General features: G+C 36.0%; 1 protein-coding gene across 1 annotated transcript in view; it reads right to left on the bottom strand.

The window, feature by feature from the left end:
- Positions 1–16,434, bottom strand: part of LOC121422615 — a 112,101-nt gene that overhangs the window by 29,103 nt on the left and 66,564 nt on the right. Inside the window, exons 29-35 of the mRNA XM_041617772.1 lie at positions 8,097–8,354; positions 6,509–6,625; positions 6,014–6,127; positions 3,533–3,646; positions 3,058–3,312; positions 2,214–2,465; positions 1,173–1,424 (exon numbers count right to left, since the gene is read on the bottom strand). Coding sequence (XP_041473706.1) covers positions 1,173–1,424; positions 2,214–2,465; positions 3,058–3,312; positions 3,533–3,646; positions 6,014–6,127; positions 6,509–6,625; positions 8,097–8,354 — 1,362 coding nt within the window. The remainder of the gene's footprint in view (positions 1–1,172; positions 1,425–2,213; positions 2,466–3,057; positions 3,313–3,532; positions 3,647–6,013; positions 6,128–6,508; positions 6,626–8,096; positions 8,355–16,434) is intronic.

The following is a 16,434-nucleotide window of genomic DNA, read 5'->3' as shown; positions in this document are numbered from 1 at the left end:
CACCACCATTCCCAACAGAGTACACGAAAGCTGGATGTTCATGCTCAGATCAAGGAGAGAGGTGATATCTCCTTGCTCAGATGATGTACTGGAAACTTGCTCAACATGACAAACACTCTTGCCCTTCGAGCAACACATCTTTTTGAAGGGATTCAACTTCGAACAAGCTCTGCACTCTTTTCCATGAGCTGTCCTTTGGGTGTACCCTTCTACACTCTGAGCACTGCAGGTTTTTGAGAACACCCTAAATTTGTGCTTCAGGCTGTGTTGCCGAAACATTATCCTGACTAGTCCGACTCAATGTTTAAGAATCAAGAAGAGCATATTCAACATTCTCTGCAACAATTACAGCCTTCCCTAGAGTCAAATCATCATTCTCCATTAATAGTCTTTCTCTAATACGTGGTGTACTCTTTTCCTCAAATAAGTTGGTCCCTAATGACCCAAACTTACAGGTAGATACAATTGCTGCAACGCTGCTATGTATTGCTTGATGGGCTCTCCATTACCTTGGGCCCTTTTCCTGAAATCATAGCGCTCTTTAATCACACCCTTCTTAGGACCAAAGTACTTGCAAGCACCTCAATAGCATCACTTATTTTCTCAGGTACTCATCACTGTCCCGTGCGAGTTGATCGAGAATCCGCTGACGTTCTGCGCCTAAGCAGTGGGCGAGGATGGCTTTTCTCCACTCAGACGGGGCAGAATCCAAACCAGTTGTTAACAAGTACGTTTCGAACGTTGAAATCCAGAAATCAGTGGTTGGATGAAGAACCTGCCCCAGTTGCTGCTGCCTGTCTGGTCCAGTGTATATTATCTGATAGATATTGGTGCCAGGGACAGGTGTCCAGCTGATGTCTATGGTGCTTGGTGTAACAGGACCCACAATGACTGAAGTGTCAATGCCTATAACAACAGCAATATTTAAGGACTATTTTTTTTAATCTTGAGCTGAAAACAAAGACCCTTAGAAAAAAATATTACATAAACTCTATTTTAACTGGGATTTTCAGATCAGGCTTCTACAGGTGGAGGGGGAGAAAGTAGCCAATTAATATGAACTTTGTCTATATTTCATATTTCTAATTTAATCAAGATCATCAAATCACATGCAGATATATACAGTTGGGTTATCTCAAGAATTCATGCAGATATATAAATGAAAAGTGCACCTGTAGTGGCAGTTGTAGTGCCAACATCTACCAGTTGTCCACTGTTAGTAATAGCCTTCACTGTGATGTCATACTGAGATAAAGGATTTAGTCCGGTAAGGATGGTGTCAGGGGTGGTCGGAAAATCCTGCAGCGCTTGCCCATCTGGTCCAGTGTAAATTACATGATAAGTAATGGTATCGGGGATAGGGGTCCAGTCCAGGGCAATTGTGCTTGATGTAACTGGGCCCAAATTAACTGAAGTGCCAATACCTGGAGTAACAGATAATTGTAAGGACTTTAAGAAAAAAATCAAACTGAAGACAAAACACTTTCGAAGCATAATTTTTATTTTGTGAAAGAATAAACAGGTTTTTTTTCTTTATTAAAAAGCTTTCATTCAATATCTTTAAACAGAGAGGAAATTTCTTTCTATTTCATTTTTCACTTCCAATAAGATATTTCCTAAAATAAGAACTTGCCTTTCGCTAAAATTTATTTTTCTTTTGTGGCCCAGTACTTTGGAATTCTTTGCTGTTTAATTTGAAAATGTCTTGCTCATTTAATATTTTGAAACTTAACTTTATAAATATCTTAATGATGATAAACCCATTTGTAAATATTTTTGATATATAATTTATATCATACCACTTGTGTCTCTAAGTCTTTTTAAAGTTTTTTTCTAATTGCTTGATATATTTTGTAACTATTGATATTGTCAATAATTGCTCTTTTAAAAGTAATTTGGGTCAGATTTATTATAGAAAAAAAATTCTCCTTCCTGGCTGCTTGCCTCTCAAAGCTTTTTTTGTAAACTTATATATATTTGATGTTATGTATTCTTTCTTCCTCATGTATTTGATCATATGTTCATCTTACGCAGAGAGGAAAATAAACTTGAATTGAAACAAACAAATATTTTTAAAGTGATGAGGACAAGGAATACAGATATCAATAACATGATTAATCAAAGTAGTAATGCAAATATGGGAAGGTCTATATATTATAATAACAGCTATTTACAATCTTTCTCCAGTATGTAGACAAGTTAAACATACCAACCTATTGTAGCAGAAGCTGAACCAATTGGGATGGTCTGTCCTTCCACTGTAGTACCAAGAACAGTTATTGTGTACGTTGTACCTGGTTGTAGACTATCAATAACTGCCGGGGGTACAGGTGAATTGATAGATCCAGTGTGTAGGCCATCAGCACTGACAAAGTCTATGCGGTATGTCAAGGCGTCTGTTATCTCTGTCCAACTTGCGCTGATTGAATTTGGAGTTGTTTCAGTTATTGTAACATGTGTTGGAACTGCAAAAATAAGATCACCAAGATGCATTAGCATACATATCTGTAACTTCTGAAGCTTTCCATGATGAATCAGAAAGATTGCATTTTCACAGTAAATCATGTATTCTTGAGTGGGCATGTGTTGGTCCTGAAAATAAACACCTAAAACGCAATATTTCGAATAATATGTTCTTGTTGTCTACCAGAGAATGAGCAAACGTAAAAAGAATCTGTATACTCTAACACGGTTCCCTGTGCACAGTGTGTTGCAGAGTATATGTCTCCGATTTGCTGGAAAAGTCCAGACACAAATATATGAGGACATAATATATGAGTTGCAGACATCAGAGTTGTGGATGCCAGTACACACAAACGGACATAAGGGTTTGCTGTACAGTGAAAATTATTACCATTCCCGCAATGCCGCAACTATGTCCCTAACTCATGTGTCGATGTCATGTGACAGATGGACCATCCATTATGTGTTTCAGAGAGCCATTCCTGTTGATAGTGCGTGAATCATAATAATCATACTAGATGTAATTTATTCTTGAATGCATTTCCAGTGAGTTTTTCCTATGGATTTAATAACCATTATTTACGGAATATTTACCTGTAGTAGCGGTAATGGTACCAATGGCTGATTGCTGTCCTTGGTTAGATGTTGAACGTACTGAGATGTCATACTGAGTGGCAGGAGTAAGTCCAGTAAGGATGATGTTGGGGCTGGTGCCTGAGGAAATAACTTGTTGTGTTCCATCTGGTGCAGTGTAGGTTATCTCATAATTTATGTTGTCTGGCAAATTTATCCAGCGGAGAGCTATCGCGTTTGGTGTTACCGAATCCACAATAACGTCATTCAGAATACCTACAATTTAAATTCATATCATTTTCATTTGTCTTTCACCATCCGGTATTTTCAAAACCGGATGAGGAAAGGGTTTTATACGTTCAAGAAAAGAATATGAGCGAATCATCAAAGGGCATGATAAAATCAGAATTGTATGATAAATTTGATAATTACTCTCAAATCAATATTGCTTTGTCTGACTTCTATTGAAAAGTATTGCGTTAAATAAATATCCTACTTGTTTCACAGTTTGCTCCAGTAAAGCCAGCAGGGCAAACACACTGGAATGACGGGAAAAGATTGATACATGTTCCTCCATTCTGACAGGGTGGTGGGTTACAGGTGTCCAATTCTGTGTATAAGATATCAAGAAAATATTGATGACAAAAATGTTTAAAACTTCACGATATGATTTTAAGACTTTTAACAAAAAACACCAGAATATAGATAAATAAAATATTGACAAAAATGTTCAAAACTTATAAATATAGTTTAATGATTAAAAAAAAAAAAATCATGCTAATCAACAGAGAATTCGGCAAAAAAAAATATTGACGTCAAAACTTTTTCAAACTTGAAAACACAAATTAATCATTTACATCAAAACAATATCACTTAGTAGTAGCCATTTGATAAAGAAAATATTGAGGTAAAGATTTCAAACTTCAAGACTTAATTTACATATTCTCAACCAAAAAATATAACTTTAATATCATGAATCAACAGAGATTTGATGAATCAAAAATTGGGGTAAAAACGTTTGAAACTTCAAAACTTGATTTCATTATCAAAAAAGGCATAAGCGATGTTGTGTCTTGCCCGATAGTGAAAATAACCAGAAATTTCGCGATTTCCGATGGAACGCAACAGGATTGTACGAAAAGTTCATTGTAAATTAACTTTGTCACAAGAGAGTCTTGCACGTAAACTTTTAACGTTGACTACAAAATGACCTTTGACCTTACCAAGTGACCTCCGACTGCAGCATGCAGGTTTTGGTTACACTTTGTAATTCCGAAGATTCGTAATTCCGAAACACGCAAATTGCCTATACCTCGATGTTCATTAATCCGAAAACGGAAAAGGGTTCGTTAATCCGAACATTTGTGGTATTGTTCCGAAGGTTCGATAATCCGAAAACGAAATAAGGTTCGATGATCTGAAGGTTCGTTAGTCCGAAGACGAAATAAGGTTCATTGTTCCGAAGGTTTGTTAATCTGAAAACGCAATAAGGTTTGTTGTTCTGAAGGTTCGTTAATCATTACGTTTTCGGATTAACGAATATTTGGAATTACGAACCTCACTTTCTTTTCAGACTAACGAACCTTCGGAATTACAAACCTCATTTCGTTTTCGGACTTACGAACCTTCGGAAATATGAACTTTCTGAATAATGGAACCTTCGGAATAACGAAGCTTCGGAATTACGAATGTATGCGGGTCTTTTAAGTTCCTATACAACGCTAGTTTGATTTAAAAGTGACTTACAGTTGCGGAGTTATGTGTCATAAGAGTCTTGCACGTAAACTTTAACGTTGACCTGAAAATGACCTTTGACCTTACCATGTGACCTCTGACTGCAACACAACATGCAGGTCTCGTAAGTTCATCAACAACCCAAGTTTGGGTGATAAGTAACTTATGGTTGCAGAGTTATGTGTCAAAATAAGAGAGTCTTGCACATAACTTCAACGTTGACCTGAATGTAATCTTTAACGTTCACCTCAAAATGACCTTTAACCTTATCATGTGACATGCGACTGCACCATAACACAACTTGTCACTAATCCACAGAGATTTCAATGAAGTTAATATTGACAAATAAAATGTTAAAAACTTCAAGACAGAAAATCTGATCATTTAAAAAAAACACATGCCTTGGCATTAATAAACTGAAGAAAATGCTTACAAGTACACAGAACTTTCACACTATATTCCATTTTTATTGTCGAAAGGTAATGCATGTAACCCAGTATTAAGGAGATTAATAGACTTCAAAGAAGCATTTAATATGGATCATACATATTGTCTTTTTTGAAATCTTACAATTATGAGCACTGTTTATCAGAAACCAGGACCCTGTTTCATAAAGACCATTATGGTTAAAGGACAAGTTCACCCCAACAAAAAGTTGGTCTGAATAAAGAGAAAAATCCAAAAGAATAACACTGAAAATGTAATCAAAATTGGATGTAAAATAAGAAAACATTGTCCACTCACTATTTCTTTTGAATTTTATTACATGAATATGATATATTCTAATTTTCCCCTCATTGTCATGTGAAACGAAGTTCCTTCCTGAGCATGTACAGGCCTATATACCATTTTTTTATCATTTTGTGGTTTAAACAAGAGGGTCCTTATTGTCAAATCTATGAAAATTGAAATATTGTATAATTCAAACAATAAGAAACAAAAAATAGTGAGTGAGGGACATCATCAGCTCTTTCATTTGCATATCACTGACTTGTGCATTTAACTGTATTTGGAAAAATAAGGAAAACTTTAAAATGTCATAACTTCCTTATGTACATTTGATTTTGATAATTTTTTTTCTGGGGTGGACTTGACCTTTAAACTTTGCATGAAGGGTAATTACCATGGAATTTTTTTATTGATTGAATGCTGGCGACATGTTATCATAGCAGTTACCACCATGGCAATGTTTCTAGAATCGTAAGTTCTTAATGAAACAGGCTTCTGACATTCATCAACTCACGCATAGCACACGTCGTTCCCGAAAACCCTGATGGGCAAATGCAGGTGAAAGACTGCGCTCCATCTATACAAGTAGCTCCATTCAGGCAAGGGTTATTTCGACAATCGTCATCGTCTGTTGAAGAAAATGAAGATATCCATCGTGTGTTGATATGACTGATATTAGCGGTACTTGAATAGCCAAAAAGTATAAGTGGTAGCCAAGAATACATTAATATCTTGGTAACTCCCGTAGAACTCTTCAGGACAGCGTTTTGCTGATAAAAGCCAAGCTGGCATATCACCAATTACCTAGGAAACATAAGTCAATCAATGAATCAATCAATAAATCAATCAATAAATCAATCAATCAATCAATCAATAAAAGAATGACCAAATCAATAAATAAATGAATAAATAAATCAAATGATAAATTTAGATTAATAAATAACCAGTAAACAAATACAGATTTATTTATAAATAAATACATTAATAAATTAATAAACATTTTACGTACTTTGTTCACAGTTGTCACCAGTGTACCCAGTTGTACAATCACAGGTATAACCACGCGTTGCTGTGCTATCTTCCCGACACGTCCCTCCGAAGAAACAACGAGCAACATCACATGGTGCTGCAAAGAGCAAGAAAAAACCATTAGGGGTATGTTTCATAAAGCTGTTTGTAAGTTAAGAGCAACTTTAAGAATGACTGGTGAACCTTTCTTACACACTAAACCATCGCTAATGAACATACCATTTACCACAAGAAAGGATCACCAGTCGTTCTTAAAGTTGCTCTTATCTTACTAATAGCTTTAGCAAACACCCAACGTTAAAAAAAAAAAAGGTTATGTGTAACAGGTGGGTGTTTCATAAAGCTGTTTGTAAAGTTGCAAACGACTTTAACCACGACTGGAACATGTTATTAGGTCAGAAATCAATTACATAGGGATATCACATAGTACAAGAAGGGAACACCAGTCGTGCATAAAGTTAATCGTATCTTACAAACAGCTTTGTGAAACACCTACCTGCGTAAATCTAAGCTGAATATCATTTCACAATGGTCAAAACCAGCATCGCAATCTTAAAGACTTTAGAGTTGACTAGTGTTTTTAAGCTAATCTGGTATTCAATGATTCTTTTTTTCTCTTTCACTTGCAGCACTCACTCAAAATAAATTCCATCATAGACAATTTCTGACAGTGATCACTCTTGTGATGAATGTGATGTTAATTATCATAACATTGGGATTTTTAATTCTCCTCATGTCCTTTTAAGGGGCATTTCGGTGACAATTCCCTAAATTCTAAATAATAATAATAATAATAATAATAGCTGGATTTATAAAGCGCTTTTTGCCAGAGGATACAAAGTGCTGCTATTATTACCCCGGCTTTAGCTCGAGCTACCATCACCGGCGCTCAGTGCATGCAAGGAATTACTCCTGCCGGGTACCCATTCACCTCACCTGGGTCGAGTGCAGCACAGTGTGGATGAATTTCTTGCTGAAGGAAAACATGCCATGGCTACGATTCGAACACACGACCCTCTGTTTCAAAGGCGAGAGTCAGAACCACTAGACCACGACGCACCCACAATGACATGGTCAATGGGCTCGATTCACTCACTGATATAAACAAAGCATATCTGGGACTGCAAGCAAATGACTATTGACAATTAAAGGTTTGCTAAGCCGATATAGTAAGTGAACTATGTTTGAAATGGTAAATAAAGGTTTATTCATCTAAATTTTCAGTTGATATTTCTTTCTAGGATTCCACAACACAATTAGTTTCAATACCATACTTTATATGTATTTATTTTGTAATTATCTGTGTTACTGTTTGAATATTCTTTTTGTGTCACTATCGCCTTGTAAATACATCGCAATTTGGCCTTAGCCGCGATAATGTCTTGATTTTCATTAATAAACCATTTATCTATCATCTATCTATCTCATGATAGAAACCAATTCCAATACTAAAGGGAGATGGAATCTTATTATGTACCAAGTTATCCATTCTGCAACCTTTTTAACAATCATCTAAGTTTCTTTTTTTCATTTTAAATCTGCTGCTTTACCAAAGACGGGAAACTCACGTGTATCTGTTGTACCAAAATCTTGACTGAGGTTGTAGTCTACACCGTCTGCAGTTGTTTCTAGAGAAACTATGTACGTTGTGGTGGGGTCAAGACCAGAGAATGATGCGGTTGTCTGGAAAACTGTTTGGGGAGGAGCAGCTGGGCTCCCATCTAGATTTTGGAGAGATATCCGGTATTGAACGACTCCAGGGTGTGCAGGCCAGTCAAAAGTAAGTGTAGTGGACGTTGGGGTGTAAGTAATTGGTATGTTTCTTCCTGTGTGAATAAACAATGATTAAAATCAAAATAGCATTAACACTAGTCATATTTATCATAACATTGATAACATAAATATTGATACTGTATAAATGATGATACAAGTAATAATGATAGCAATGATGATAGTAATAATAATAATAAGTCCATTTCATCCGGATACTTCATGTGTGAAATTATTTATCCGCAGTTACTAAAGCATCAACACAACTACATGTGGGTATTAGTGCAATCATTTGAAATAATTGAAAGCTATATCAATAATAATGACAAAACTAGAACTGCAATCGTTTCAGAACGATGTGCATGCATTGACGCCTCTGATTAATAGAGGGCAAGAAACAGGAGGAGATCAAGAGAAAACTCTAGATGATACACATTCTCAAAATATTAGGGGGCACTATTTCTTAAAGGAATGAGCACTGATGCGTAAAACACAGTTGGAGTATGTGAAATGATACAATTGGCAAACCCTGAAAACATGAGACCAAAATAAATTCAAACAAGGAAGTTATGGCAATTTAACTATTTCAAGACTTTGCAATAGAAGGCGCTATTTCTAAAGGTTATGGTCCCTAATTATGGACAGTATGTCTACCAAATCAGAATGATTTTGGATGAGAAACGGAGGCAGGAGAGGACTAACAAAAATTACATGTTAATCAAATTGGATTTTGGCAGATTTTGCTTTTCATAGGAAATTACATTCTCGAGTCAAACAAATTTCGTCCATTTTTAGACCATGTGGCCGCTGAACAAAGAGAGAGAGAGAAAGACGCAGAGAGAGTAATAGAAATACAAATTTGCTGACAATTCATCAACGTAACCCAGTGTTAAGTACATATCAGAACGATGTGCATGCATAAACTGAGTTTATCGCCTTGTTGGACAAATGGCGTGCCATGGTACGTTCAGTTCGTTTTTGCGCGAAACCGATGCAATAGACACTGTGTACAATTCTGTTGTTGATAATGTGTACATAGTGAGCAGTATACCATGTGTTCAGATTGACTTATCTTGAAATTTTCTGTTGTAACCTATGTCGTATTTGGTATCACTGGAAAGAGTATTCCAATGCGGTGACATTGATACCACTTTTATTTGTGCGCAGGCAATAGACCGGAAGTAAATGCCATATAAAGAAAGACATTAAAAATGAAGGTTTTGCACAATAATTTGAAGCTATGGTCACTAATTATGGACAATATGTCTATCAAATGAAAATGAATTTGGATGAGAAACGGAGGCAGGCGAAGACTAACAAAAATTACATGTTAATCAAATTGGATTTTGGCAGATTTTGCCTTCCATAGGAAGTTACATTCTCGAGTGAAACAGATTTCGTCCATTTTTAGACCATGTGGCTGCTGAACAAAGAGAGAGAGAGATAAAGACGTAGAGAGAGTAATAGAAATATTAAAGCATACAAATTCACTGACAATTCATTAACGTAACCCAGTGTTAAGTACATATCAGAACGATGTGCATGCATGAACTGAGTTTATCAATGCAATAGACACTGTGTACAATTCTTTTGTTGATAATGTGTACATAGTGAGCAGTATACCATGTGTTCAGATCGACTTATCTTGAAATTTTCTGTTGTAACCTATGTCGTATTTGGTATCACTGGAAAGAGTATTCCAATCGGTTACATTCATACCACTTTTATTTGTGCGCAGGCAATAGACCGGAAATAATGCCATATAAAGAAAGACATTAAAAATGAAGGTTTTGCACAATAATTTGAAGCTGACGTCAGCAATTTGTTAGTTTCTGTTACAAAACATTAACGAACTGTTGAAGTATATATCAATACTCAGATCTGCCAAGTTAGAAAGAATAAGCTTCAATAATAAGGAAATAAGAGCAAGTTGAAGTTGTGCTGGCATTAAAGTGCCTTTTGGGGTATTTTGCTGATTTTCGGGAGCATTTTTGAGATATTTCGTCAGTTGTAAGGTATATAGTTTTTTAAATGGCATGACAGGGCATATCTTGAAGACCCTAAATTCAAAAAAAGGGTACGGGTTTGGCCACGCATGACGCAATGAGGAGCATTCAAAGGTAAGCGTTTTTGAAACTTTAGAGGGCGCTATTTCGATGACGGAAGGTCAATGATGCGTGAAAACTCAGTAGCTTGTATGTTATGATACCGTAATCAATTCCTGAAATAATGAGTTCAAAATGAATCAAAAACAAGAAAGTTATGGGCATTTTACGATTTTTTTAACTTTACATTTCAATAAATATGACGTTTTTGAAGGAAGGCTATTTCGGATTTGAATTTAGGACATGAAGATGGCATTTTGAAGGTCAGATTATGCGTCGCAGATGATAGAGAGATTCTTGGACTATCTATAGCAATTTGTTGGAAGTCTGTAGCATGCAGGATAATTGAGATATGAAAGAATGAAGAATGGTATGCAATTGGACTTGAAATGGACAAAATGGCGCTTGGATGGTCATGCATGAGTGATTTTGGAAAATGGAAGACGAGAGGCACAACTAGGGATGCTGGACAATATGTCTACCAAATTTGGATGAATTTGGATGAGGGACGGAGTCAGGGTAGAGCTAACAAAACCATGTGTTAAACAAATGGGATTTTGGTGGAAGAAGAAGATTACGGAATAGGAATATGGAACAAGAACAATGCATTGTCGCCATTGGGCGTCAATGCAAAGACTAGAACTGCAATCGTTTCAGAACGATGTGCATGCATTGACGCCTCTGATTTAATAGAGGACAAGAAACAGGAGGAGATCAAGAGAAAACTCTAGATGATATACATTCTCAAAATATTAGAGGGCGCTATTTCTTAAAGGAATGATCCCTGCGCATACATTCGTAATTCCGAAGCTTCGTAATGCAATCGTTTCAGAACGATGTGCATGCATTGACGCCTCTGATTTAATAGAGGACAAGAAACAGGAGATCAAGAGAAAACTCTAGATGATATACATTCTCAAAATATTAGAGGGCGCTATTTCTTAAAGGAATGATCCCTGCGCATACATTCGTAATTCCGAAGCTTCGTAATTCCGAAGGTTCGGTTATTCCGAAGATTCGTATTTCCGAAGGTTCGTAATTCCGAAGGTTCGTCAATCCGAAAACGAAATAAGGTTCGTAATTCCGAAGGTTCGTCAATCCGAAAACGAAATAAGGTTCGTAATTCCGAAGGTTCGTTAATCCGAAAACGAAATAAGGTTCGTTAATCCGAAAACGAAATAAGGTTCGTTAATCCGAAAACGAAATAAGGTTCGTAATTCCGAAGGTTCGTTAATCCGAAAACGAAATAAGGTTCGTTAATCCGAAAATTAAATAAGGTTCGTATTTCCGAAAATGAAAATTATTCAGTTTGGTAACAAAAACGGTGTTGTCATTACAAGATTACACGATATTCTGCAATGATAGTAATAACGATCGATGATACATGCGTGTGTTGTGGCCAAAAGCATGTATTTCATTAAGAATAGGCGCCCTGATCAAGCATAGGCTAATTTCGATTTTATCTGAGCAATTGCTGCCTAAGCAGATGCAGGGATCAAGTGTGTTGGTCGCGTGCGAGTAACCATAGATAATATAATTTGTATTGGAGGGTATGTCATTTTTTATAACAGCTTCTGCTGGTAATAAAAATAAAAATAATACTAATAATGATCCTTGTGAGATGTTGAAAGCGCGAATCGCAAGCTCAAACTAGTAGACATTTCATGTAACAAGACGTGAACTTAAACATTCTGAGCATTTTTTGTAATCGTGAGAAAAATGTGTATCTTTCTAACCGCCACTGGTTGAAACACGCATCGTCTTCATGGCTAACTGCAAAAATTTCTTAAAATGTCCCCTTTAGATCAGGTCAGAGCTTATATATTCAAAATGTCTGTTTGCGCTTCTTGCTCGCAGTTATTATCTAAATTTAGTTACATAGGCATCTCGTTTTGAAGATCACAAACATATTGCCCATCATATTAAAAAAATATAGCTCGCGCTCGCATTATTTAAAAAGGGTTTATCATGTTATTACATATTTACTTTATTTTATAAGTATAAAGCTAATTATTGACTGTGAGGACTACCCTTTCAAAGAAACAAACAAAAATCAACTTTAAGCTGCCGATCGAGGAAAATATGGCTGGAAAAAAATTGCCCCCCCCCTATTTGACGATAGTTGGATCCGCCGGGAGGGAGGCAGGGGGCACTTCCCCCCCCCCAAAATGAAATAAAAAACAGGGAAATTAATATTTTCCAAAATGGGAAAGTTCCTTTTTCAAAAATAAATATGCCGTTTTTCGTGTTTTTCGAAATAAAATACTCTTTTTAAAGTATACAATTTAAGTTTTCAGGCTGGAATATTGCAAATTTTCACTAAATGTTTTCTTTAACAGGTTCCTTTTCTGGTCAGTATGTTTAAGCTCGCGTTTTGCGCTCGTGTTATTTTTTTAGTTAGATGCACATCTGTTTAATGACAGCAGAAATCTGCTCGGATTTTTAAAAACTTATTTTCATTTTTTATTGAAAACCCTAAAGTTTTAGCTTGTGATTCACGCTCGCAACACCTCACAATAATGCCATTTTAAGAATAATTGACCCCAAAAAATTTTTACAACTTCACCTTTGAATTTGTTTTACCAAGCCGCTCGCTCATTATACTCTCTCCCGAAAAATATACGTTTTGCCTTAATAAGAAATCACTTCAAAAAAAGGTTTTTCTCTACTTAATCACTATCAAACACACAATGACTTCAAGCAGATGATAATCTTAAGGTGAAAATGTCAATTTTGACGTATGAGTTTCATTTTTTTGGCTTTACCCCCCAAACGAAAATTCGTTCGGCCGCCCTTGCCTTCCCATCCTCATAACAATTGAACGGCAACAGTGTCCCCCGCCCCCTCCTCCTTGCCTCTGCCTCTGCTTTCCCGGTTTTCATTTTTCGGATTAACGAACCTTATTTTGTTTTCGGATTAACGAACCTTATTTCGTTTTCGGATTAACGAACCTTATTTCGTTTTCGGATTAACGAACCTTCGGATTAACGAACCTTATTTTGTTTTCGGATTAACGAACCTTATTTCGTTTTCGGATTAACGAACCTTCGGAACAACGAACCTTATTTCGTTTTCGGATTAACGAACCTTCGGAACAACGAACCTTATTACGTTTTCGGATTATCGAACCTTCGGAATAACGAACCGTCGGAATTACGCCACAAATGTTCGGATTAACGAACCCTTTTTCGTTTTCGGATTAACGAACATCGAGGTATAGGCAATTTACGTGTTTCGGAATTACGAACCTTCGGAATAAAGAACCTTCGGAATTACGAAGTGTAACCTGATCCCTGATGCGTAAAACACAGTTGGAGTATGTGAAATGATTGGCAAACCCTGAAAACATGAGACCAAAATAAATTCAAACAAGGAAGTTATGGCAATTTAACTATTTCAAGACTTTGCAATAGAAGGCGCTATTTCTAAAGGTTATGGTCCCTAATTATGGACAGTATGTCTACCAAATCAGAATGAATTTGGATGAGAAACGGAGGCAGGAGAGGACTAACAAAAATTACATGTTAATCAAATTGGATTTTGGCAGATTTTGCTTTTCATAGGAAATTACATTCTCGAGTAAAACAAATTTCGTCCATTTTTAGACCATGTGGCCGCTGAAGAAAGAGAAAGACGCAGAGAGAGTAATAGAAATACAAATTTGCTGACAATTCATCAATGTAACCCAGTGTTAAGTACATATTAGAACGATGTGCATGCATAAACTGAGTTTATCGCCTTATTGGACAAATGGCGTGCCATAGTACGTTCAGTTCGTTTTTGCGCGAAACCGATGCAATAGACACTGTGTACAATTCTGTTGTTGATAATGTGTACATAGTGAGCAGTATACCATGTGTTCAGATTGACTTATCTTGAAATTTTCTGTTGTAACCTATGTCGTATTTGGTATCACTGGAAAGAGTATTCCAATGCGGTGACATTGATACCACTTTTATTTGTGCGCAGGCAATAGACCGGAAGTAAATGCCATATTAAGAAAGACATTAAAAATGAAGGTTTTGCACAATAATTTGAAGCTGGCGTCAGATTTTTGTCAGTTTCTGTTACAAAAGGTTGACGAACGGTTGAAGTATATATCAATACTCATATCAGCCAAGTTAGAAAGAATAAGCTTCAATAATAAGGAAATAAGAGCAAGTTGAAGTTGTGCTGGCATTAAAGTGCATTTTGGGGTATTTTGCTGATTTTCGGGAGCATTTTTCAGATATTTCGTCAGTTGTAAGGTATATATTTTTTTTAATGGCATGAAAGATCATATCTTGAAGACCCTAAATTCAAAAAAGGGTACGGGTTTGCCCATACATGACGCAATGAGGAGCATTCAAAGGTAAGTGTTTTTTAAAATTTAGAGGGCGCTATTTCAATGACGAAAAATCAGTGATGCGTGAAAACTGAGTAGTATGTATGATAAGGTACTGTAATCAACTCCTGAATATATGAGCTCGAAATGAATAAAAACAAGAAAATTATGGCCATTTTACGATTTTTTGACTTTACATTTTAATAAATATGAAGTTTTTGAAGGAAGGCTATTTCGGATTTGAATTTAAGGCATGAAGATGGCATTTTGAAGGTCAAGTTGATGATGACGGAGCAACTCTTGGACTATCTATAGCAATTTGTTAGAAGTCTTTAGCATGCAGGATAACTGTGATATGAAAGAATGAAGAATGGTATGCAAATGGACTTGAAATGGACAAAATGGCGCCTGGATGGTCATGCATGAGTGATTTTTGAAAATGGAAGACGATAGGCACAACTAGGGATGCTGGACAACATGTCTACCAAATTTGGATGAATTTGGATAAAGGACAGAGCCAGGGTAGAGCTAACAAAACCATGTGTTAAACAAAATGGGATTTTGGTGGAAGAAGAAGAAGATTACGGAATAGGAATATGGAACAAGAACAATGCATTGTCGCCATTGGGCGTCAATGCAAAGAAGAAGATTACGGAATAGGAATATGGAACAAGAACAATGCATTGTCGCCATTGGGCGTCAATGCAATAATATTAACACGAGAAATCAAATGAAAAAGTTGAAAAAGAATTAGATTTTAATTCGTCATGCGGACGAATTAGGTGGTCTGTCTTTATTCTCGCCATCGTGATTACTATTACCATGTTCATGCATATCAATATGATCTTCATGATGGCAACGCAATGCTCATTAAGGATGGAATACTTGTGAAAGACGGGAGATGATAAATTACTGTGAAAAGGGTCTCTTTGATGTATGACAATACATGTGATTGAAAAAAAGGAATTAAAATCTGTTTTATGTTGCTAAATTTTAACTTTTATACCATTAAATTATCATGAGGGATCATGTACATGTACGAGATGGTAAAAAGAAAAAAAATTGAAAAAAAAATTTTGTTTACCCCAGGACTCGAACCTGCGCCCTTTAGAAAGCAAGTCAAATGCGTTATCCATTGAGCCACAATATTCCCCATAAAGAATACACGTAAGCAATTTTGAGAATTACAAGTCCAATTTTACAAGTGAAAAAACGGGCATGATTCCGGCATCTGATCAAAAAATAAAGGGCACATTCCGGAAGCTTCGAATCTCAGCTACAACATACTAAAAGCTCAGAGAAAACTGACAAGAAAACATGGAGATATGGCTCACGAAATAGAGGAATGTCGAATCTAGTTTTGACAAAAAGTCATTTCCCATAGAGATTCCACGCAAAATGAGGAAAAATGACATGCCTCTTTTCATTGCTGTTTTACGCAATGATGCATTTCTCAAAACGAAAATTTATGCGTATTAAGGAGAAAGAGTACATTCTAAACTACAACATATCAAAATCTGGGAGAAAAACTATCTATATTTGAAAAGTTACAACCCAATTTGCATAAATTTGATGTCATTTTTGAAAAAATGAAATTTTTAGTTTAGGTGCCATTTTGATGACGTCGTGATATAATTTAGGGACATTGATGACATGAAATCAAATCTACAACTCATACTCTATCGATATATGAAAAAAAATGGGGGT

This window comes from Lytechinus variegatus, chromosome 10 (genome assembly GCF_018143015.1).
Source record: "Lytechinus variegatus isolate NC3 chromosome 10, Lvar_3.0, whole genome shotgun sequence".
NCBI lineage: Eukaryota > Metazoa > Echinodermata > Echinoidea > Temnopleuroida > Toxopneustidae > Lytechinus > Lytechinus variegatus.
Note: the sequence above shows the minus strand (reverse complement) of the source record. Positions and strands in the feature narration are given on the sequence as shown.